Raw genomic sequence first — 26180 nt, forward strand, 5'->3', positions numbered from 1 at the left:
CCGTTCCTGCTCCTGTTACTGTTACTGTTACTGTTCCTGCTCCTGTTCCTGTTACTGTTCCTGCTCCTGTTACTGTTCCTGTTCCTGTTCCTGCTCCTGTTACTGTTCCTGTTACTGCTCCAGTTACTACTCCTGTTACTGTTCTAGTTACTGCTCCTGTTACTGCTCCTGTTACTGCTCCTGTTACAATTATTGCTAAGGCGCTCACAGACAGAGGGCGGTGGGTCAGGGTGGCCCATTCATTTTTCAATGAAGACAAAGCACGCGGTAAAATTCTATTCAAGGGGCGCTTTCGGCAGTGCCCGTGGTAGCCGCCCCACAGAGCTGGAGAAAATAGGATTCTGCTCTATTTTTCAAGCGTGCCGTCATTGTTGACCAATCACAGTTAGTCCAGTAGATAAGTTCAATATAAGCTTGTTTTACGCAATGTAATTGGAAACAAACACTGTATAGGCTCCAAAAATGTTTTTAACTTTAATTTTGATATCATGCGGATGGTCAGCCTTACATTCATACCAGTGTCAATGAATTTGAGGGGTTTTATTTCTCCAGCCCCATCCCTTAGCTGTTTACCAAAACAGTGGATGGTCTGGCTGTTTTGTTACTGTTTGAACTGCAGATTCCCCCATTCATATCCAATTTCTTTCAACATGTATGATCATATTTTCAAACACATCAATAAATAGCATACCTGTTTAATTTAATTTGGTCTTTCACACCATTTCAAACATTAAGACATCATCGGGCTTTATCATGCCTATCACTTAAATAGCTTTGGCCAGGTGAAACTGCTCTAATTTGGCCCCGGGTAGCTGGATGGCGGCCATAATGGAAAACTGCTGTTAATTGTAATACCGGAAAACTTCAATTAAATGCCGTCTCAAATAGCTGCCTGTCCCTTTTAATAGTCAAGCAAAGGCACACATTTCAGAAAATAAAAACAGTTTCAAATAAACGCGGGGTCTAAATGAATTGTTTACGAGGTTACAATGAATTCAAATCAAATCAAAATGTATTTGCCACATATGCCGAATACAGAAGTGAAATGCTTACTTACAAGCCCTTAACCAACGATGCAGTTTTAAGAAAATACCTAAAAAATACAAATTAAGAAAAAAGTAAGATATAAGAAAAACTAATAATTCAAGAGCAGCAGTGAATAACAATAGCGGGTCTATATACAGGGGGTACCGGTACAGAGTCAATGTGTCAATGTGCGGGGGCACCAGTGTCGAGGTAATTGAGATAATTATGTACATGCAGGTAGGGTTGTTAAAGTGGCTATGCATAGATAATAACAGAGAGTAGTAGCAGTGTAGGGAGTGCAAATGTCTGGGTAGCCATTTGATTAGCTGTTCAGGATTCTTATGGAATGGGGGTAGAAGCTGTTTAGAAGCCTCTTGGACCTAGACTTGGCGCTCCAGTACCGCTTGCCGTGCGATAGCAGAGAGAACAGTCTATGACTAGGGTGGCTGGAGTCTTTGATGATTTTTAGGGCCTTCCTCTGACAGCGCCTGGTATAGAGGTCCTGGATGGCAGGAAGCATGGCCCTACCCTCTGTAGGGCCTTGCGGTCGGAGGCCGAGCAGTTGCCATACCAGACAGTGATGCAACCCGTCAGGATGCTCTCGACGGTGCAGAATTAACATGAATTGTTTACGAGGTCCAAATTCGCTTTTTATTTTTTTGCATTTTTAACTACCAACCCATATACTTTTGTGACTATGTACCATTTGGTTTTGAAGTTGGCTATCTTAAGAATATTAAACATTTAACTTCTTATGGCTGCAGGGGCAGTATTGAGTAGCTTGGATGAAAGGTGCCCATATCAAACGGCCTTCTCCTCAGTCGTAGTTGCTAATTCTCCGGTTGGAACGTTATTCAAGATATATGTAAACAACATTCTAAAGATTGATTCAGTACATCGTTTGACATGTTTCTACTGACTGTTACGGAACTTTTGGACATTTCGTCCCGTTATAGTGGACGCTCTTTGTGACATTGGAATTGTTTTCCAAACGCGCTAACCAAAGTAGCTAATTGGACATAAATAACGGACATTTTCGAACAAATCAAGAATTTACTGTGGACCTGGGATTTCTAGGACTGCATTCTGATGAAGTTCATCAAAGGTAAGGAAACATTTATCATGTATTTTCTGGTTTCTGTTGACTCCAACATGGAGGCTAATTTGGCTGTTCTGAGCGCCATCTCAGATTATTGCATGGGTTGCTTTCTCCGTAAACTTTTTTTGAAATCTGACACAGCGGTTGCATTAAGGAGAGGTATATCTATAATTCCATGTGTATAACTTGTATTATCGCCTACATTTATGATGAGTGTTTCTGTTGAAACGATGTGGCTATGCAAAATCACTTGATGTTTTTGGAACTAGTGAATCTAACGCGCCAATGTATGTATTGTGTAACATGAAGTCATATGAGTGTCATCTGATGAAGATAATTCAAGGTTAGTGATTCATTTTTATCTTTAATTATGCTTCATGTCTTAAAGGAATGATGGACTGTTGTTTCTCTTTGCTAATTTGAGCTGTTCTTGCCATAATATGGACTTGGTCTTTTACCAAATAGGACTATCTTCTGTATACCACTCCTACCTTGTCACAACACAACTGATTGGCTCAAATGCATTAAGAAATAAAGAAACTCCACAAATGAACTTTTAACAAGGCACACCTGTTAATTTATATGCATTCCAGGGGACTACTATACCTCATAAAGTTGGTTGAGAGAATGCCAAGAGTGTGCAAAGCTGTCATCAAGGTAAAGGGTGGAGCGGCAGTGGTTAGAGCATTGGGCTAGTAACCGGAAGGTTGCAAGTTCAAATCCCCGAGCTGACAAGGTACAAATCTGTCATTCTGCCCCTGAACAGGCAGTTAACCCACTGTTCCTAGGCCGTCATTGAAAATAAGAATTTGTTCTTAACTGACTTGCCTGGTTAAATAAAGGTAAAATAAAAAATAAACTTTGAAGAATATAAAATATAAAATATATTTTGATTTGCTTAATGAGGATGGCTCATAATAATGTTTGTAATGGTCTTTTATCAGTCTCATAGCACAACACCTGACATTCACTCAATATGGTTAGTAGATATAGTCCACACTCATCATCATCATCATCATCATCATCATCCCCACAACCCTACTCCCCAGCTAGGCAAGAGGACCACTCTGGACCAGTTCTTTGATTCAGCCTAGGCAGAAGCAGAGGGTTTTGTGTGTGTTTGTGTGCGTGTGTGTTGCTGCCAATGACTAGGGCAAAGCAGTTGGCTAGGTAGTGCTCTGTTTCAGCTGTCGTGGGCAGCCTAGCTGTTTGGAAAAGAAGGTGCTTTCTGTACCCTTGAGTGTCCATCCATACAGAAATGTTTGGATCCTATTTTAATGTCAATTGTATTAGTAGATTCAAATAAAGATTTTAAAGTGTGTGTGTGTGTCTGTCCATCTAAATAGATGTCACACGGTTGTCCAAACCATTGAGTTCCTATTCAATTAATCACTATGGTCCCTGTCATGATGATGCAGTGGCAGCACTCAACAGCAATTAACCAGTCATTATGAGAAGCAGGTCTCAGTTCAGAATAGAGGAGTAACAGCATAGCCAATCTCCCCATGCCACTGACACCTATGCCACTCTCTCTCTCTCACACACACACACACACACAAACACTATCTCATATGGATGAAACCATGGCAACCATTCTGTCATTGGACAATGGAAGTGAGAAATGATTGCCGTTCAGCAGATGGATTCCAAATCGCTATCGTTGACTCTTCTTCCCTTTTATTGTACAGAGAGAACATTACAGAAATGAGCTGTGAAGCAGTCATATACATACTCAATTTACAGTATGTGGTTACACTCCACTGTCTCTTGTGAGATTAATTTGTCTCTTCATTAGCCCTTATGTTTACCCGGTATGTTGACTACTACTGTTATTCTAATTTACAGCAACAACCTGGGATGAGATTAAGGTTCAATTTCTATTGCAGATGTATTTTGTGTTTTGACATTTACTGTGATCAGAAACATAATTGCCCACCTGTCACACCCTGATCTGTTTCACCCCCCTCCAGGTATCACCCATCTTCCCATTATCCCCTGTGCATTTATACCTGTGTTCTCTGTTTGTCTGTTGCCAGTTCGTCTTGTCTTGTCAGGTCTTACCAGCATTCTTTCCCGCCATCCTGTTTCTCTAGTTCTATTTTCTAGTTTTCCCTGTTTCTGACCATTCTGCCTGCCCAGACCCCGAGCCTGCCTGCTGTCCTGTACCTGTCTGACTCTGACCTGAGTACAAACCTCTGCCTGCCCAGACCCCGAACCAGCATGCCGTCCTGTACCTGCCTGACTCTGACCTGAGTACGAACCTCTGCCTGCCCAGACCCCGAGCCTGCCTGCCGTCCTGTACCTGCCTGACTCTGACCTGAGTACGAACCTCTGCCTGCCCAGACCCCGAGCCTGCCTGCTGTCCTGTACCTGCCTGACTCTGACCTGATCACGAACCTCTGCCTGCCCAGACCCCGAGCCTGCCTGCCGTCCTGTACCTGCTTGACTGTGACCTGATCACGAACCTCTGCCTGCCCAGACCCCGAGCCTGCCTGCTGTCCTGTACCTGCCTGACTGTGACCTGATCACGAACCTCTGCCTGCTGTCCTGTACCTGCCTGACTCTGACCTGAGTACGAACCTCTGCCTGCCCAGACCCCGAGCCTGCCTGCCGTCCTGTACCTGCCTGACTCTGACCTGAGTACGAACCTCTGCCTGCCCAGACCCCGAGCCTGCCTGCCGTCCTGTACCTGCTTGACTCTGACCTGAGTACGAACCTCTGCCTGCCCAGACCGCGAGCTTGCCTGCCATCCTGTACCTACCTGACTCTGACCTGATCATGAACCTCTGCCTGCCCTCGACCTGCCCTTTGCTTGCCCCGTGTTTATAATAAATCTTCTGAGAACTGTACTATCCGCCTCCCGTGTCTGCATCTGGGTCACATCCTGAGTCGTGACACCACCAGCGACCTTGTGACAGAAAATCCATCTCCTAAACCACTGTCTCATTCCACAATATATCCTCAGTAAATTGTACACCGTGTGTTTGTGTCTCTATAAAGGCCATGTAGCTCAAATATAGCCCCAAATGGGACTCTTGTCACCATTTCACTAAATAGGAGTCACTGTTTTTGAATACTAGAACTGATACAGTCTAAGGCTTATTTACCACTCAGCTCAACTGAAAAGAGACAAAAGCTCACAGGACCTAATATAAGAAGAGCGAGCAGAGCTTGCTGCTGTATGATTAACCTATGCCATGATTAACCTATGCCATCCTCTATGTAGGTAAAGACTTGAATACTGTATTACCCAGATCTATAATGAAACAAATACTACTATGATCATTTGGACAATATACAATACATTTCTGAACAATATACAGTTAAACTAACTTAAATGTGAATCGCCTTCACAACCTCTGTGAATACTAAGATGTGTATATTTATAATCTCGTCCATCTTCCACTTCTAGAAGCTTTATATCACTACAGCACAGACAGAGCAAGAGAAAGTGAGAGAGAGAGAGAGAATGTGTGTGTAGTTTTATTGAGTGTGTAGTGGAGCCTAGGGGGCTGTAAACCATCAGATTAACTGCCCTGCACGGCTGCACTGCTCTCTTCTGGAGCTGTAAAACAATGAGAGGCTGATTGAGAGTAAATGGACTTCAGTCCTTAGTCTTACTGACAATTAGAGTCACTCACAGGGCCTGCAATTTGTCTTTCTGTCACTTTACAGTAGAGTTCATCGCTGGGTGTGTCCTCCAACCACGATCTCTGGAAATACTGGGAAGTTACCAGAGTTTTGCAACCCTACTTATAGGGTACCCGCATTTAACCTTATATTTAACAACTGTATCACCCTTGTAGTCAATCCTCAATAACCTTTCTTTCTTTTCTTGGAACCTGTCATATTTGGAATCTATTGAGTAAAGTTAAATTCATAGCATTGAAATTCTAAATGGAATCGCAGCACTGTAACAATGTGGCATAAAAATGGTTTTGGAAAAAAAAATCGATTGACTTTTCATCATGGCAAGACAGTATATTCACGCCTTTTAGAAAGAGAAATCCACCTCTGCCAAGGAGCGGGAAGTATTATTATTATTATTACTATTATTATTATATTTCTCACACACCAAGACACGACTCCATGCTGCACAACTATAAGACAGTCTCTCTCTCTCCTCTCTTTCACTCTCTTTCCATATACGTCACATTCCTCTCAACCTGACAAACAACATTTGTATTTAATGTTTTGCAAAAGGTGGTCTAAGATATGCATGTCAGGTACTAAGGCAAGAAAATGATCAGAAGTTATTTTAGATTTGTGTGTATTGTTGCGAAATGTTAGATAATAAAGTGACTATATATAGACAATAAACAGCGAGTAGCAGCAGTGTAAAAACAAAAAGGGGGAGGGGGTGGGGTGACAATGTAAATAGTCCGGGTGGCCATCAGATTAGTTATTCAGAAGTTTTATGGCTTAGGGGTAGAAGCTGTTAAGGAGCCTTTTGGGCCTAGACGTGGCACTCTGGTACCGCTTGCCATGAGGAAGCAGAGAGAACATTCTATGACTTTGGTGACTGGAGTCTTTGACAATTTTTGGATTTTCCTCTGACACCGCCTGTATATAGGTCCTGGATGGCAGGAAGCTTGGCCCCAGTAATGTACTGAGCCGTACGCACTGCACTCTGTAGCATCTTACGGACAGATGCCGAGCAGTTGCCATACCAGGCAGTGATGTAACCGGTCAGGATGCTCTTGATGGTGCAGCTGTACATTTTGAGGATCTGGGTACCCATGCCAAATCCTGAGGGGGGAAAAGGTGTTGTCGTGCCCTTTTCACAACCGTCTTGGTGTGTTTGGACCATGATAGTTTGTTGGTGATGTGGACACCAAAGAACTGGAAACTCTAGACTCACTCCATTACAGCCCCGTCGATGTTAATGGAGGCCTGTTCAGCCCGTCTTTTGCTAATATAGATCTTAAGGCTAGTAGGATAGGGATAGGTATTGTAGTGAATGTAGGTTGGGTCGGGATTATGGATTTCCTGCTTATTCTCTACTAATTGGCTATTATATGTAGCTAGTAGCTAACGTGAACTAACTCACTTTTGTACATCGCGCTGGTCTGTATAATTAACCTTATTTTAGCGCCCAAAAGACGTAATACTTCCAGATCAACTGTAATATCAGCTGTAAAGCACAATTTCTCCTCATTCCAACAAAATCAATGACGAGACCTTCATGAAATGTCGAAATGTCGAAATTGAATCAGGTTTTTAGGGCAGTGCTAAAGTGATCTTCAGAAGTTAACAGCGGCTTTTGAGAGTCATGATAGCTTGCTGTGATGATGCAAAAAAGTTACTAGGTATCCCCCCTTACCCTTACCCAAGAAAGGGTTTTGTTTTTAAACGGTGAGAGAAGTGCTACACCTGGTGGAGAGAGGCTGTAAGACAGAATTAGTTGCTTTATGTGCACTGTACGTGACGCCATGACACGTCACGATGTAACGTACAGCATCGGAGGCCAACTTTTCACCAATACCATAGAGCCATTACCATGTCAATCAACGCTTGAATAGAAATGTAGTTCACACCCCAGATTTTGATGTCAACACAGTCGCTACAGTCCCATTAGTTTTCATTACAGCCTTGTTCGAATGTCGCGGTTGCTCACATTTGTACGGAATGGGGTTAGTCACCGTTAGCTGGCTATGAACAAGCACTACTGGCTAATGTTAGCTTGCTAGCCCGCTGGCACTGGCTAGCCTAGCTAGCTAGCTACCTTCACAAAAAGGAAGACATCATGGAACACCTTTAGGTAAGTGGCTTTTTGTCTTGTGATTTCACATTTGGAAGGTGCATTCAAACAATTAGCTCTATAACTAGCATGGTTACTTATTTTCTACCACAGCTAGCTAGCAAGCTATGATGCACTAAAGTTACTCTAGAAGAGTACGTGGCTATTCAAAAAACAAGGGAATTATCTGAAAGCATGTCATCAGACTATACAGTGTAACGTCACATGTACAATAAAACATTTTGTTTCGCTTTTTGGCCCAGCTTTGTGTGTGTGTGTGTGCATGCCTCTCTCGCTGACTGTCTGTGTAATCATGTCTGTGTGTCCATCTGTCTATTTAGGAGTACCAGATGTGGCTGCAGGAGAGTTGTGGTGGACAACACTGAAGGGCATCTTCACTGAGCAATGAGCACATGTAAGACATGTACAAGCAAGTATCCCTTATTAGGTACTACTACATGGATAGATAGGAGGCAGAGGTTGCAAGAGTAGAGGTAATACTGTGTACTGCATGTTTGGAAGTCATTAGAAGTCATTACTTGGCACTGATTGTTCAACCCAATGACACATTGTGTCACACACTGTGAACACACCGATCCGACAGAACATCCTTTCTCCTCATTGGTAGTACTCAAATGAGTTGGACTTGTTGCAGAGATGCTGTCTGGTTCATTGTAGCTCAGTTGGTGAAATGGGAAAGAATAAATAGTTACAGGAAAATAACTTCTAAATATGAGGTTTACCGGTATTCACCAAGTTTCTCATCTCTCGTTTCATGATGGGCATGAATATATGTGATGGCCCTGACTGGCCCTGAATCTATTCTACCACGCACAGAAATCTGCTCCTTTTATTCTCTGTCCCCAACGCACTAGACAACTAGTTTTGATAGCCTTTAGCCGTACCCTCATTCTACTCCTCCTCTGTTCCTCGGGTGATGTAGAGGTTAAAACTTCTTATGGCTGGGGGGCAGTTGTAATGATTTTCTTCTTCCTCTGACGAGGAGTATGAAATATCGGACCAATGCGTAGCGTGGTAAGTGTCCATAATGTATTTATTAAACTGAACACAGAATACAAAAAAACAAGAGAAATAAATGAAAACCGAAACAATTCTGTATGGAAAGCACAGACACAGAAAACAACTACCCACAAATCATAGTGGGAAAACAGGCTGCCTAAGTATGGTTCTCAATCAGAGACAATGATAAACAGCTGCCTCTGATAGGGAACCATACTGGGCCAAACACAGAAATACAACAACATAGGACAAAACATAGAATGCCCACCCCAACTCACGCTCTGACCAAACTAAAATAGAGACATAAAAAAGGAACTAAAGTCAGGACGCGACAGCAGTATTGAGTAGCTTGGATGAAAAAGATCCAAAAAAAAAAAAAAAAAAAAATGAAAAAAATCCAACCAGGAAGTGGGAAATCTGAGGTTGGTCGATTTTCAACTCAGCCCATATCGGAGATACAGTGGGATATTGGTCATGTGGCACTTCCTAAGGCTTCCACTAGATGTCTACCGTCTTTAGAAACTTTTTTGAGGCTTCTACTGTCAAGTGGGGCCGAATGAGAGGGGAATGAGTAAGAGGTCTGGCAGCAGTCACGAGCTGGTCACGCGCATTTCACATGAGAGGTATCTCCAGTTTCTTTGCTTTTCTGAAGACAAAGGAATTCTCCAGTTGGAATATTATTGAAGATTTATGTTAAAAACATCCTAAAAATGTATTCCAAACATCGTTTGACAAGTTTCTACGGGCTGTAACGGAACGTTTTGACATTTCGTCTGCAACTAGTGAACGCGCTTCGTGAGTTTTGATTTGTTTAACAAAAGTAGCTATTTGGACATAAATGGTGAACATTATCAAACAAAACAAACATTTATTGTGGAACTGGGATTCCTGGTAGTGCATTCTGATGAAGATCATCAAAGGTAAGTGAATATTTATAATGTTATTTTTGACTTCTGTTGACTCCAACAGACAAACGAAAAAGGGATCGGTGGTGGCTAGTAGGACGGTGACGACGACCGCCGAACAGGCAGGAGAGCCAACCTCGGCGGAAGTCGTGACAGACCTGTACAAATCAGCTGGGCTAGACAATCTTCAACCTCTCTTTCTAAAATGATCTGCCGCCATTGTTGCAACCCATATAACTAGTCTGTTTAAACTCTCTTCGTATCGTCCGAGATTCCTAAAGATTGGAAAGCTGCCGCGGTCACCCCCTCTTCAAAGGGGGTAACACTCTAGACCCAAATAGTTACAGACCTATATCCATCCTGCCCTGCCTTTCGAAATGTTGAATCCCACCGTACCTTCTCCGCTGTGCAATCCGGTTTCCGAGCTGGTCACCGGTGCACCTCAGCCACGTTCAAGGTACTAAAAGATATCATAACCACCATTGATAAAATACAGTACTGTCTTCAACGACCTGGCCAAGGCTTTCAACTCTATCAATCACCATATTCTTATCGGCACACTCATCAGCCTTGGTTTCTCAAATGACTGCCTCGTCTGATCCACCAAACACTTCTCAGATAGAGTTCATTGTGTCAAATCGGAAGGCCTGTTGTCCGGACCTCTGGTAGTCTCTATGGGGGTACCACAGGGTTCAAATCTCGGGCCAACTCTTTTCTCTGTATATATCAAGGATGCCTCTCTTGCTGCGAGTGATTCCTTGAACCACCTCTACGCAGACGACACCATTCTGTATACATCTGGCCCTTCTTTGGACACTGTGTTAGCAAACCTCCAAACGAGCTTCAATGCAATACAACACTCCTTCTGTGGCCTCCAACTGCTCTTAAATGCTAGTAAAACTAAATGCATGCTCTTCAACCGATCGCTACCCACACCCGCCCGCCCGACTAGCCTCACTACTCTGGACGGTTCTGACTTGTGGAAAATGTGGACAACTACAAATACCTAGGTGTCTGGCTAGATTGTAAACTCTTCTTCCAGACTCATATTAAGCATCTCCAATCCAAAATTAAATCTAGAATCGGCTATCTATTTTGCCACAAAGCCTCATTTCCTCAGGTTGCCAAACATATCCTCGTAAAACTAACTATCCTACCGATCCTTGACTTCGGCGATATCATTTACAAAATAGCCTCCAACACTCTACTCAGCAAACTGGATGCAGTCTATCACAGTGCCATCCATTTTGTCACCAAAGCTCCATATACCACCCACCACTGTGACCTGTATGCTCTCATCGGCTGGCCCTCCCTACATATTCATCGCCAGACCCACTGGCTCCAGGTCATCTATAAGTCTTTGCTAGGTGAAGCTCCACCTTATCTCAGCTTACTGGTCACCATAACAACACCCACCCGTAGCACGCGCTCCAGCAGGTATATCTCACTGGTCATCCCCAAAGCCAACACCCACTTTGGCCGCCTTTCCTTACAGTTCTGTGCTGCCAATGACTGGAATGAATTGCAAAAATCGCTGAAGTTGGAGACTTATATCTCCCTCACTAACTTTAAGCATCAGCTATCTGACCAGCTTACCTTTCGCTGCAGCTGTACATAGCCCATCTGTAAATAGCCCACCCCAACTTCCTACCTCATCCCCATATTGTTTTTATTTACTTTTTTGCTCTTTTGCACACCAGTATTTCTACTTGCACATCATCATCTGCACATATCACTTCAGTGTTAATTTGCTAAATTGTAATTACCTCGCTACTATGGCCTATTTATTGCCTTACCTCCTTACACTATTTGCACACACTTGACGTTGCACTCTTTGGGTACAGCGAGCCCCATCCCCTACTCGCTGTCTCCTACGCCCAGGCTGCTGTGGTCAGAGAGAGGTCGTAAATTCCTGGAGGAGATTATCTCCTCATGGCCACAGTATAGAGACAGAGTAAATTTTCATAGAGAACAAAGAATTTGTTGTTAAAGTCATGGGAGACAATACGGCCACATTACCATAACGCTGTTTATATAATAGCCTCAGATATGAGGTTTGCATCTAATTGTTGTATAAGATGAATGAGTGAAAATGATATCAAATCAAATCAAATGTATTTATATAGCCCTTCTTACATCAGCTGACATCTCAAAGTGCTGTACAGAAACCCAGCCTAAAACCCCAAACAGCAAGCAATGCAGGTGTAGAAGCACGGTTTGTTAATATAGCCTAGCAGATGCTTTAATATGCCCATGCACAAATCACAGTTAACACAAATCTACTTTGTCACGACAACATCACGGACCAAAATGTAATACATTTGAAAATGATAGTTTCTGGATTAAAAAAGTTACAAGTGCATATCGGCCTACCTGATGATATGCAGCTGCTGTTTTAAAAACAAATGTATTTTTCTCGAATTCATTGATGGCCAGATACTTCAGTTGTAACTGGTTCTGTTGACCTACAGTTTTACAGCTGATAGACGACTGTAGCTCTGTTCCAAACCTAGACTATCCTCTCTTAAAACAATAGCCTGTATAGAAATCAAAACCTCTCTGGTGTTGCAGCATGCGCTCTTTCGCTGTCCTGCTCTGTTGTGGTATTACAAGATTCTCCAGTCATTAAAGAAATGTAGAATTTTCTCGGTCTGCAAATAAGATGATAGATTCATCCAGTGCTTTGAATATCATGGGTATCTCCCCTGCAATTGTCCGCGGTGGAATGTGAATCCACAACCTTCTGGCTACTTTGCCACTTTATGTTTTCATTAATATTTTGGGTTCAGGAAGGGTAAGGTAAACAATAGATTTTATTGAAGGGAGGGCCATTCATTTTCATTTCAGAGAGGTCCAATTTTCACCAGCTATCCCTCAATATAAATAACGTACAGTCCCTTAGCGATGTTTACAGTATTTGCATGCTGCATGACGGATAGCTTTAGATGTTATTATTTTGGTAGCTGGCACAATTGTGCAGAGTATAGGAGTTCCTATAATGCCTTCTAGTTCTTTCTGTGTGTCAGCGAGTGCACAGTACATTCCTCTCGGGATAGTTTTATGTAATCTCTTTACTATTATTGCATGCTGTATGTGTATGTCTTAGTATCTTATAACGGGGTCCTCGTGATTGTATTGTTCCTTTCTTTTAAGACCTACGCAATCATATAAAACATCTTCAAACAGAAGAAGCTGGGTCCGCGTGTCTGTGATGACCAAGTTACAATAATAGGTCTCAACATCACATTCTAACTGGACAGCACTATAGTGGACAGAACCAAAACCAATCAGCACATAAGTACATAGAGGGTGTGGGCTCAGAAGACAACCTCTCAGACGAGCTCCAGCTAGACGTTTTTTCATGGTCCTAGTTCTCGCTGGAATTAGCGATCAACTGTTTTTTTCCCGCCTGTTCTTAGAATCACTAAAGCAGTCATTTTGACTGCTCAGGATTTTTGGGGGGGTTTTACTCTGCCATTTTTTGAGTCATGCCCTCCTCTATCCTTGACTTTCCCTAAATAAGTCTGAATAAGTCTGTCGGTGTTAGAATCGTAATATCACAAACAAAACTGGAGTGATGACCAGTTTTAGGAAGGCATGTTTTTTTTAAAATGGTTTTCCACGTTACCCCTCCTTCTTGCAACAGTTGGGCCTGCTCCGCTCCTTATTCCGACTGTTGAAAGTGCATTTCCTAGCTGATAATCACCCAATTGCCTCGAAACTAAACCTAAACTATAAATAAACTAATTTCACACATATAACAACAGATTAAATAAATTATGTAAAGTATGATGGCGAGAAAGTGGGAGAATGGGTTGATGAGCGAGGGGGAGCAAACGGTGCCTAATTATGTAATCACCAATTGTGAATGAAGAACAGGGCAGGCCATTCTATTGTATTGATCCATTCTAATTCCAATCTTTAAAAAGTCCACCAAATCACAGCATGATCAGTCTACTCTCACAGTGAGAGCCTGCATATTTGTACATGCTGAATAGCTTCCAATTTCTGGGAAAATATCCACATCGGGCAGCAGGTGAGAAAGTGTCAGAGAATGTGGTGAATGTGATGGCTTGTGGAACCTTACGTTGGCAAGGGAATTCATGTCAGCGTGGACAAGTTCTTCACTTCACTGTCATTGGAAAACAAGTTGCTTGCAAAGAAGACTGGCCGGCACCATGAACAAAGTGAGATGGGAGCTCCCTGCGCAGAATAAAACACTTGCACAGCCGTTGTACAACAGTGCTGAAGAATGACAAGAAAACAAGGACACAAAGAGAAAACCGGACACTATTACGCACTACAACCAAGCAATGGTATGTCAAAGTGTCACGCAAGTGAAAGTGACGGAAATTGTGTCAACTGTTAGGACAAGGAATAACAGCTAAATGAAACCCAACTGATGCCATTTCGTGAAGACACACACAAGGACGAGCTGACAATAATTGACTATTTTTGACTGCTGTCATCTCGACACTTACACTGAGTCAAGGGTGCAACTTTCCCTGGGGACAAAATATCCCCCCAATATTCTGAAATTGCATTTCATTTAATTTCTTATTATTGGAATGTGATACAAAACGAGGCAACTGGGTGCATTAGGACCATGCGTTACGCCTCCGTGTGGTCGGGTAGGCTGTTTGGTGTGTTTTTGCGACTGGTAAAAATATAAAAATAAAAAATAAGAATTTATGTCCTACCCACTTCTAAAACCAAAGTTGCGCCCCTGCACTGAGTGCACAAAACATGCTCTTTCCATGACCTAGACTGACCAGGTGAATCCAGGAGAACACCATGATCCCTTATTGATGTCACCTGTTTAATACACTCCAAATAGTCTACATGAAAGGGAAGGAGACCGGTGAAAGAAGGATGTTTAAGCTGGTGAATGGGCAGGTCAAAAGATTTAAGTGCCTTTGAATCAGTATGGTAGTAAGTGCCAGGCCCACCGCTTTGTGTAAAAAAATGAAATGCTGTTTTCACGCTCAACAGTTCCCTGTGTGTATTAAGAATGGTCCACCACCCAAAGGACATCCAGCCAACTTGACACAACTGTGGGAAGCATTGGAGTCAACATGGGCCAGCATCCCTGTGGAACGCTTTCGAGTCCATGCTATGATGAATTGAGACAATTCTGAGGGGAAAAAGGGTATGCAACTCAATATTAAGAAGGTGTTCCTAATGTTTGGTAAACTCAGTGTGCACAACCAAATTATTATTTTTGGGATAGCATATAGAACATTTATTTATTACACTGTTAGAATGTTCCAGTCAGAATGACTGCTCATTAGCTTTAAGGGTGGTCCCTCAAAGCCCAGCAGTGCTCGTGTTAAAGCTGCAATATGTAACTTTTGGGGGGGGAGCAACCTGAACAAATTCACATAGAAATGTGAGTTTCTAGACCTGTCATTCTCATTGAAAGCAAGTCTAATAAGCGGTAGATCTGTTCTATGTGCATTATTTCTATGCTTCCTGTTCTTAACTTCTGTTTTTGAACCTTTTACTTCCAAACACCTGAAAATACAACATTTATGGTTATTGAAAATATATTTCACAGTGGTTTAGATGGTACAATGATTCTCTTGTCACGCCTGCTCCTACTCTCCCTCTCTGGCGCTCGAGGGCGCCAGGCTGCCCTGCATTCCGAACACCCGTCACCATCATTACGCGCAGCAGTGCTCATTGGACTCACCTGGACTCCATCCCTTTGTTGATTGCCCTGTCTATAACTGTCTGCTCCCCCATTTGCTCCCCATGTCAGCATTAATGTCGTTATGTGTTCATGTCCAGACGCTGTCCTGTCCTGTGTCCGTTGGCTATTAAATGTTCACTCCCTGTACCTGCTTCTCGTCTCTACCAGCGTCAATCCTTACAAGAATGCTGACACCACTAAAAGAGTTTGGGGTTCTTGTTTTGGTTGGTGACGTTGGGTCCGTGTGCTGTCGCTGAGGGAACCGGATGTCCCTCAGCTAACTCATTGGGTTACGCCTTAGCTGGCTCGAGAGGTCTTCTTGCCTTGGTGGGCTCGGCAGGCGCCCACCCCACGTCATGCTTCAGCCGGCCCATCAGGCTACCACGCCTCAGCCGGATCATCAGGCTCCCACGCCTGAGCCGGCTTGCCAGGCTCCCATGCCTCTGCCGGATCGCCCCAAACGGCTTTTCCAGCGCCCATGCCTCGGCCGGCCCGTCAGGCTCGCCCAGGTGGGGGGGGTACTGTCAAGCCTGCTCCCGAGGGCACCAGGCTGCCCTTAATTACGCACACCTGTCACCATCATTACACGCAGCCGCGCTCATTGGACTCACCTGGACTCTTTCCCTTTGTTGATTGCCCCGTCTATAACTGTCTACTCCCCAGTTTGTGCCCTATGTCAGCATTAATGTCGTTATGTGTTCATGTCCAGACGCTGTCCTGTCCTGTTCCATGTCCATTGCTATTAAATGTTCACTCCCTGTACCTGCTTCTCGTCTCTACCAGCGTCAATCCTTACATCTCTACACTATAGATTGCTTGTTTTGTCACATCAACAGAAATTAGGCAAACTATTAGAATTTTTAATCCATTTGGGAGAACTCATAATTGTAATTTTGGGTGAGGCCTTAAAAATTTGACAATGTGACAATTATCTAAAAAACGGTTGGGAGGCAAGCATATTTCTTTTTCATTGTGACAATCAATTAGTGGGCGCGGCCAATACACTTGACAAGATAGAGGATTGTTGAGAATGGAACGTATATGTTTTTGAATAACATTCTTATAACGTTCTCTAAACCTTACTAATGTTTTCTTGTGGTTTTTATGGAAGGTTTTCTTAATGTCCTCGAACAATTTGAAAACATGACTTTAAATAGAACCGCGAGGAAACCTGTAGCAAACGTTATGCTTGAGTACTGAAATGGAGACCAAAATTGAAATGAAATGTAATCATGTTTGAACTTTTAGGAAATGTTCTGTTAAAGTAATAAAACACCAAGAAAATAAAATGTTTCTGTCAAGTTAATTAAATGTGCTGAGAATGTTCCAAAGCCAAGCAATTATCCAGCACCGTTCCCAGAAAGTTGTGCAATGGTTGTATCCAGAATAACCACATGACAACCATGCTTTCACCAAGCTCCAAGAAACATAGTTCTCAGAACGTTATGCGCTAGCTCTCTCTCTCTCTCTCTCTCTCGCTCTCTCCCTCTGAAGTCAGTGTGAAATTTAAGATGGAGAAAAGCTAAGGAAGGCAATAGCAAATCCTGGCTAGAGCTCCCAAATCCCACTCATCTCTCTCAGAAGAATTAGTTCCATCACATCAAGAGGAGGAAAATGAGGGATGGGAGGGGGAGAAGGGGTGGGTAGAGATGAGGAAGAATGGGAGAAGAGAAATGGATGGGAAGGGACAGAAGGGGGAGGGGAGAATGGAGAAAGGAGAGAAGGAGAGGGGAAGGAAGGATAGAAATGGAGCGAGAAAAGGAAGTGCGCAGAGGACAGAGGGGGAGAGGTGAGGGGGAGGAAAGAGTCGGGAGAGAAAAGGAAGATGAGAGAAGGGGGAAGAATAGGCGGGGGAAATAGAGAAGAGAAAGAAGATTAACGGGGAACAGGATGGTGAAATGTTGAATAAATGGGATTTGAATCACATAAAAGATGGCCTTGGAGAGGTTCCGTGGAGGAGAGAGGGAAGAGGGGGGAAGAGAGGAGAGGAGGGAGGATGGGAGGGGGAGAGGATGGTAAAAGGCAGGGGAGGCAGACAGGGATAGATAGGAGACTTTTTCAGCAACTGCAGCTTCACACTTACGAGGTGATGGAAGAAGAGATGTATCAAAAATACAACACAAAGGTGAATAGTATTGTTTATAGCATGTCGTCTATGGCATAACAACAACTGTCATGGGATAGTTGTCGTTTAAAGCATAAACCCAACGAGCAGCCAGGATAGAATATATAGCAGGTACTTTCATAACAAAACTCATTTTTAATCCCTTATTTTTTTACTGCATTCTCCCAATTCTCTGTCTCTCTCTTACACCCCCACATACAGACACATGCATGCACGGACACACACACACACACACACACACACACACACACACACACACACACACACACACACACACACACACAACAGACATACCACAGGAGGTTGGTGGCCCTTTAATTGGGGAGGACGTGCTCGAGGTATTGGCTGGGGTGGAATAAGTGGAATGGTATCAAATATGCCATTCAATTCGCTCTGTTCCAGTCATTATTATGAGCTGTCCTCCCCTCAGCAGCCTCCACTGACACATACAGTGCCATGGATGTTATGACTGTTAACGGCATGTTTGGATTGGCCATGTGGCAATTCTGGCAAATGCCAGATGGGCTGGATTAGTTTTTAGTTGGGTGGGCTGGTCAAAATTGAGACACACACCAACATTTTCTTAATATAAAAATAATACAATGGAAAAAGTGATATTATTTATTTATTTTTAATGATATTTCACAATTTCCATGTTATACTAATATATAATGAGCCTTTGGATGATCAGTGGGACGGCCTGGTTTTCTGATAGGCTGAGGTCCCGCAAAATGTACACCGGCCATTGCAAAGGCATAGGCATAATAGGTCTCATGGGTAGTAGCAAATATTTTTGGGTGACATTACATTAACTGTTGGATGAATACATGGCTATTATCAGTGGGTATTATATTTAGAGTTAGATATCTAGTTAGAGTCCATTTTAGAGTCCTGTTTTGCCAGTAAATGTCACGAATACCACCGAAGGTGGCTCCCCTTCCTGTTCGGGTGGCGCTCGGTGCTCGTCGTCGCCGGTCTACTAGCTACCACCGATCCCTTTTTCCTTTTAGTTTGTTTTTGTCTAATTGTTTTCACCTGTTCCTTGTTTGGGGTGAGTGTTATTTAAGTTTGTTTAGCCCGCTGGTGTTTGTGCTGGCTTGTTGTTACTGTTACGTTTGTGGTTATCGTTGTCTTTTGGGTTTTCGCTGTCCGGGTTTTTGTAACTAAGGTTTTGGGTTTGTTTGCACCTGTGTTTAGGGCTTCACCCATGTTTGGACCTGTTACTTTGTAGAGGACATTAAAGCGTTTTTACCGTTTACTTTTGCTCTCTGCGTCTGACTCCACACCCATCACTCACCCAACGTTACAGTAAAATATAGCAACTATAGTCTAATTGTCAAGCTGAAATTCATAATCACTGGATTAGGTTGAATCATTCATTCCTGTGTTAGATGAAACAACTTATGTATTGAATACCCCAGTAATCTATGTATCATACTTCTTAATAAAGCACTGTGAATTACTTTATAAGACACTGTTACCTCAATTACTCATGACATGGGTCCGACCAAATCGTGGGCTGGTGCCACCCACTGTAAAAGTTAGTGGCACCAGAGACACCAGGGTAAAATGAGTTGGCACAGTGATGTGGGCTGGTGTAGATAAAATGCCAGGGCCGGATTATTATCCAAGTCCGCCCCTGGGTAACAGTAATTATGTTGACAAGTTGAGAAACGGCTTAGTGGGAAAACACACCTTAATCATCAGCTGACGATGGTGCCGGGGGGATGGCTGCCGTCTTTTCGACTCTTAACCACCATGCTATTTTGTGTGTTTTTTCGAGTTGTTCGTAACTTGTTTTGTACATAATGTTTATGCTCTTATGACCGAAAAGAGCTTCTGGACATCAGAACTGCGATTACTCACCTCAAATTGGACGAAGAGTTTTTCTTCAATGAGTCGGACGGGAGGGGTATACTACAGACACCGACCAGGCCCAGATCCCCGTCATTAGCTGGAGAAGGAAAATTAGATTTCGCGGGAAAAGATCAGGGTGCCTTGTGAGGATCAGGCGACAAGTGGCTTATTTGCGTTTGCCTTCCATCCTGCTAGCTTACGTTCATCACTGGAAAATAAATTGAATAAACTGAAAGCACGTATATCCTACCAATGGGACATTAAAAAACTGTAATATCTTATGTTTCACCGAGTTGTGGCTGAACGACGACATTAAGAACATAGCTGGCGGGTTACACATTCTATCGGTACTCTAACAGCAGCCTCTGGGAAGACACGGGGCGGGGGCCTATGCACATATGTAAACAACAGCTGGTGCACGATATCTAAGGAAGTCTCAAGGTTTTGCTCACCTGAGGTAGAGTATCTCATGATAAGCTGTATACCACACTATCTACCTAGAGAGTTTTCATCTGTATTTTTCGTATCTGTCTACATACCACCACAGACCGATGTTGTCACTAAAACCGCACTCAATGAGCTGTATACCTCTATAAGCAAACAGGAAAACGCTCATCCAGAGGTGGCGCTCCTGGTGGCCGGGGACTTTAATGCAGGGAAACTTAAATCAGTTTTACCTCATTTCTATCAACATGTTGATTGTGCAACCAGAGGGAAAAACATTTCAGACCACCTTTACTCCACACACATAGATGGATACAAAGCAGGATGCACCAGTGACTAGGTCTATAAAAAAGTGGTCAGATGAAGCAGATGCTAAACTACAGGACTGTTTTGCTAGCATAGACTGGAATATATTCCGGGATTCTTCCGATGGCATTGAGAAGTACACCACATCCATCACTGGCTTCATCAATAAGTGCATCAAGGACGTCATCCTCACAGTGACTGTACATACATACCCCAACCAGAAGCCATGGATTACAAGCAACATTCACACTGAGCAAAATGGTAGAGCTGACACTTTCAAGAAGCGGGACTCTAACCTGGAAGCTTATAAGAAATCCCGCTATGCCCTCCAACGAACCATCAAACAGGCAAAGCGGCAATACAGGACTAAGATCGAATTGTACTACACCGGCTCCGACGCGAGTCGGATGTGGCAGGACTTTCAAACTATTACAGACTACAAAGGGAAGCACAGCCGAGTGCTGCCCAGTGACACGAGCCTACCAGATGAGCTAAATAACTTCTATGCTCGCTTTGAGACAAGTAACGCTGAAACATGCATGAGAGCATCAGCTGTTCCGGCCGACTGTGTGATCACGCTCTCCGCAGCCGATGTAAGACAATTTAAACAGGTCAACATTGCCAAGGCCGCAGGGCCAGACGGAATACCAGGATGTGAACTCCGAGCATGCGCTGACCAACTGGCAAGTGTCTTCACTGACATTTTCAACCTCTCTCTGTCTGAATCTGTAATACCAATATGTTTCAAGCAGACCACCATATTCCCTGTGCCCAATAACACTAAGGTAACCTGCCTAAATGACTACTGACCAGTAGCACTCACGTCATCAACACCATTATCCCAGAAACCCTAGACGCACTCAAATTAGCATACCGCACCAACAGATCCACATCAGATGCAATCTCTATTGCACTCCACACTGCCCTTTCACACCTGGACAAAAGGAAAACCTATGTGAGTATGCTATCCATTGACTACAGCTCAGCGTACAACACCATAGTGCCCTCAAAGCTCATCACTAAGCTAAGGACCCTGGAACTAAACACCTCCCTCTGAAACTGGATCCTAAACTTCCTGACAATTTCAGTCCTTCAGCATAACGTTTCCTACATGTTCTTTATGGTTCAATTTAAAGTAATGTTCTTAAATCGTTCAGAGAACATTAATGAGTGCTTGTCTCCTTTGAAATGGGGTCTCTTTGAATAGACTACAATGAACAGCTTTATATGCTTACAAAAACATGATATGCTAGCTCCATCCTGGCTGTGAAGTGGACTAATTCCATGGATAGAGAACAGAAGATTATAGGTTTGAATCTCACTGATGCCATGCCACAATAGAAAACAAATGTGTTTGCATGGTTAATGCCTAAGGACATGAATTTCCATTTGTCATATCTGTGCTTGGAGTTTTTAAAAAGTTACACCAAAATAAGCTACAAGTGTTATTACAAGTCTTATATAAACATTCAGAGGAAGTTATTCAAAAACCTCTAAATAACCTAATTTCTGTTCGTACTGCTTCTATAAAACCTCCCAGGAAAACTTTCAAGGAACCACAGTAAAACATTCTCAGAACCTCCCTGCAACCTAAACACTTCCAAGGAATCAAATGTGGTAGGTGGGAAGTGTCCTACATACAAGTCCTTTAAATTGTGCATTTGCATACACACGAAGACATACAGTGTTTTAATTTTTGAAGGTTGGGCACAGTGTGAGACACACTCACAGACAAACAAACACACACAAGTCCACAAGCATTCCAGCAGATCTGCTAGCCTGTCTACAGTACCTCCATTCCCTCACCATGTGTGTGCGACGGTGAACCTCCTCTGTTTGTGGTTGTTGTTGTTGATCATCATGCGGCGGAGCAGGCGAGGGGAGTTCCGGGGGGAGAGGCGGGGGGAGATGGAGGAGGGCGAGCGGCGGTGGCCCCGGGTCCTCTCCGGCTGCAGCAGGTTCTCTCTCAGGATCTTCACCAGGTCCTCGTTCAGACCGATATGTTTGGCCATGGGGGGCACTGCCAGGGTGTCCACCCCTACGCCAACTGCCACCCCAACCCCCATGCCAGCCTGCTGGGCCATGCCCAACCTGGATATACCACCACCAGAAACAGTTGAATGACTGTATACGACAGCCAGTCAACCAGGAGGACCGTATATGACAGTAACAGTCTGGAACAGCTAGTGACCGTCCACAGCAGTCCGCTAAGATGTCTGCAGTTAAACAACGTGCCAAATCTCCAATCCAAAACCCCACGGGAGAGGCATTGGAAACTCTCAACTCTAGTCCTCTTTTCTTATTTTTTTTTTTACTGAACAAAGAATTCAGAATTCACCACAAAAAGAAAAATAGAAAATGAAAGAATACTCTTGTTCTCTTTCCGTCTCTCTCCTTCTCCAGCTGATGGATGGATGCGTATGTTCAGGTCTGTTCTGTTCTTCTGCTGGAGAGGACTGAGAGCTGTTGCTGTGAAGGTGTGACAAAGAGAGAGAAGGGATGGAGCGAAGGAGGAGAGTGAAAGGGGGTTCCGTCTTTCCCAGCTCTTTAATGTACTGTTACCCTGCCAGGCACGGCACAGACATGTAAGCCAGTGAGGTGCAACCTAGTCCAATGCAGCCCAGTCCGGTCATGCACAGCAAAGCTCTGTAGAACAGTTTGTTACAGCCAAGCCCAGGAAAATGCAGACCTATTTCAGTGCAGTAACCCAGTCCAGTCCAGTTTGGTGTTGTGCAGTCCTGTCGCAGTCCAGCCTTGTAAGCCAGTACAGTAGAGTCCAGTGCAACAGCCCAGTCCAGCGCAGCCCTACCCTGCCTCTCCTCTGGTGCCTAGCAGAGCCTGGTGTAGACTGCAGGCTGTCTGTGTGCTAATGATCCTCTGGAGCAACGCTGAGCGTCAGAGCCCAGTACAGCACTGCCACAGTTATAGCTCTCCTCTCCTCTAATCCACGCTATGGTTGCCTAGGAAATTCGGCTCCGACGCAGCGGGAGGATGTGTATGTGAATGTGTGTGTGAGACAAAGAGTAGGCTATACGTAATGATCAGAACAAGGTTGCGTGTGTGTTGGAGAGTGTGTGTGGACAATGATCAGGGAAGAGAAAGGAGATTGAGTGATGGAGTGATAGAAAGACAAGGAGAAAGAAATACAAAGAGTAAGTGTCTTTTAAGATGAGATGAGACATGGTTGTGTGACAGGGCAAGGCTGGGTGTGGACAGTATGCATATGTATGGGTACAGTATATGCACATGAGTGAAAATGCATGTGTGTGTGTGTGTGTGTGTGTGTGTGTGTGTGTGTGTGTGTGTGTGTGTGTAAACAGAGAAATGAGAGTGAAGGGCGTAGGTTACTCCTGGATCACTTGTCAGGTAGTGCAGCAGAGAGCACTAAAAGCACCCATTAGTTATTGAGTAACCCTCAGCCCACTAGAAGCTGGACACACATTAGTTATTGAGTAACCCTCAGCCCACTAGAAGCAGGACACACATTAGTTATTGAGTAACCCTCAGCCCACTAGAAGCAGGACACACATTAGTTATTGAGTAACCCTCAGCCCACTAGAAGCAGGACACACATTAGTGGATCAGGACAGGGTACGGCCGTGTTATGTGCTTCACCAGATGGATGTGTAATAATTAATTTGATTTCATCTGCCCTAACCTTTGACAAAGGGGAGAAGACAAGGAGAGGAATCCTCTTCAGACTTGAGATGCACCCTTGTACTGAGCCGCTCACCATTAAAGAGGAGTTGATGTCATCTCTCATCTAGTTCCTAGAAAAAAGCCATCCCCCTTCCCAACATCTCTCATCTCTCACTTCTGTTGTTCAGATAGTGTCAGACTGATCACATTCTCTCCTTCTATCCTTCAAATCGCTCCACTAATGTTTTCTTTCTTCCCTTACCTCCGTGACTTTTATCTCTGATATTCAGGCATTTTGACTGCCTAGCGATAAAGCAATGTCATTTTCAAATAGCGGCCATTGAACATGTGAGGCTCTAATGGTGTTAAACTGTATAATGTATACCTTAGACATCACAGTATCTAGTGAAAAAGGAAGGCTCCTTTTCCCGCTGATCAACATGTATAGCCTGCTTGGATATCTAGCGATGGCTCAAAACGATCAGCTATTCATATGTTCCTCCATTGTGTTCTTCCATACTCCTGTAGAAGCAGTTTATCATCCATTGAGAGCGGAGAGAACATTATTGGTGAGACTAAGGACTGAACAGGCCAGCATATAAATCCATTTCGCTGACCCCATCTCTACCCAGCAATATTGAGCTTGATCCCTCTGTTGTCCACAAGCCATTCTGTAAGAGCCGACCCATATCTAGTCTAAAGATAACAGAGTAAAGCCTCAGAGTAGGAACACTGGCATTTACAAAGTCTTACAGCAACCACTTCGACCAGCCATAGCTGGATTCATCTTTAGTCTTGCGACTGAGACTAGATGCCGTGAGAATCATGAGTATACTAATGTCTTGTGAGAAGAAGAAGAATATCCGCACCCTTTAGATGCTCAAAGCGTTTCATGCAGCATTTTTTCAACCACATCTCTTGGAGCATCTACTGTACACACACAGTATGCACCCTCTGGTCTGCCTCTTCTCTGGGTACTTACAGCGGGTAAGCAGCCTCCTCATATCAATCCTCCTCTTACAGGCTATTTACAGAGAGAAACGACTCGGGGAAAGGCAGATGAACTCAGAATGTCACAGGAAATTACACAATCACTTTCAGTCCAGAGCACCTGTGGCGCATCACCGACTGAGTTTTATGCAGATAAGGGCAGTTCATTTTAAAGGTCAGAATTAGCAAGGCAGTATAGACTACATATAGGAGTTCGATTATGATAGCAGACTGAAATGTTAAAACGTCTTGTGTAGTCAGTATTGTACACTCATCGTCTGTCTCCATCTCCTCCTCCTCCTTCTAATTATGATAACCCCATAATCATAACTATCATCAACATCATTGTCCTCAGCATAGCAACCATTATCATAACCATCGTCACATCCATCCATCCACCATCGTCATCATCATTGTCACCATTGCCATCGTCATCATCATTGTCACCATCACCTTCATCATCATTATCATCATCCTCCTCAGCACTGTAACTCAGGTTTGCAGGTGCCTGTGAGAGTCTTTACAGGCACCACCTTTGGGCCAAACAGTGTCACTACAACAGACCAACAGAAATCACAACTGGGAAAGTGTTTTAATGCTACAGTGTTAAAATGGGAGCAATTGTAACATTTTCAATTTCTCCAACAGAAACGAGATAGAGTGATTAAACTCACACAGTATTGCCCATTTAGGTTCTCTCCCTGCTTGAAAAGTTACAGCCAAATATCTCACTATTTTTCTTACTACCGTCCTGAGCATTATTGTCCAAGAATTCAAACTAGCATAATTTTCATCACTTTATGTTGGCTAAACATTGACATGATTGACATGTGTCACTATTGTGGTCATGGCTTCTGGGTTGAGGGCAACTGCGTTAAATTGTAATTAGCCTTGTGGTCCTGTAGAGTGTCAAATAAGTTGTAAACAGATATCATTTGGGCACCATCAGACTATTCAGATGATGTGAGAGGAACTGAATGGCCATGCACAAACATGGGTGTTACTGTAAATATTGGTTACGTACATAAACATACATATATATTTCTTGCCAAATCATTACATATGTCTATGATAATATGATAAACGGTAAACATTCATGTTTTTTTAAGTTAAGTTAATTTAGTTGGTATATTTGTACATGTTACATTTGACCCCAGCTACTTTTACAATTCCCCTGGCACGAGGGCAAACGTAACGTCTGGACTTTTCAGACTAAAATCAATATTGTGATCCGATTGTCTTATATACAGACTTAGAAATGGTATGAATGATTAGGAGACCGATGTAAGTTTCTAATATAAAAAAAATGACTGGCCTAGTTCGGGTGGTCTTTGAGC

General features: G+C 43.4%; 1 protein-coding gene across 1 annotated transcript in view; it reads right to left on the minus strand.

The window, feature by feature from the left end:
- LOC110535812 (3',5'-cyclic-AMP phosphodiesterase 4D) overlaps positions 1-23428 on the minus strand; it is a 185979-nt gene extending 162551 nt beyond the window's left edge. Inside the window, exon 1 of the mRNA XM_090190371.1 lies at positions 22021-23428. Within this exon, the coding sequence (XP_090046497.1) occupies positions 22021-22298 (278 nt within the window). The 5' untranslated portion in view covers positions 22299-23428. The remainder of the gene's footprint in view (positions 1-22020) is intronic.
- Between the last annotated feature and the right edge of the window lie 2752 nt (positions 23429-26180).

This window comes from Oncorhynchus mykiss, chromosome 11, assembly GCF_057628025.1.
Source record: "Oncorhynchus mykiss isolate SJ-2025 chromosome 11, ASM5762802v1, whole genome shotgun sequence".
Taxonomy (NCBI): domain Eukaryota; kingdom Metazoa; phylum Chordata; class Actinopteri; order Salmoniformes; family Salmonidae; genus Oncorhynchus; species Oncorhynchus mykiss.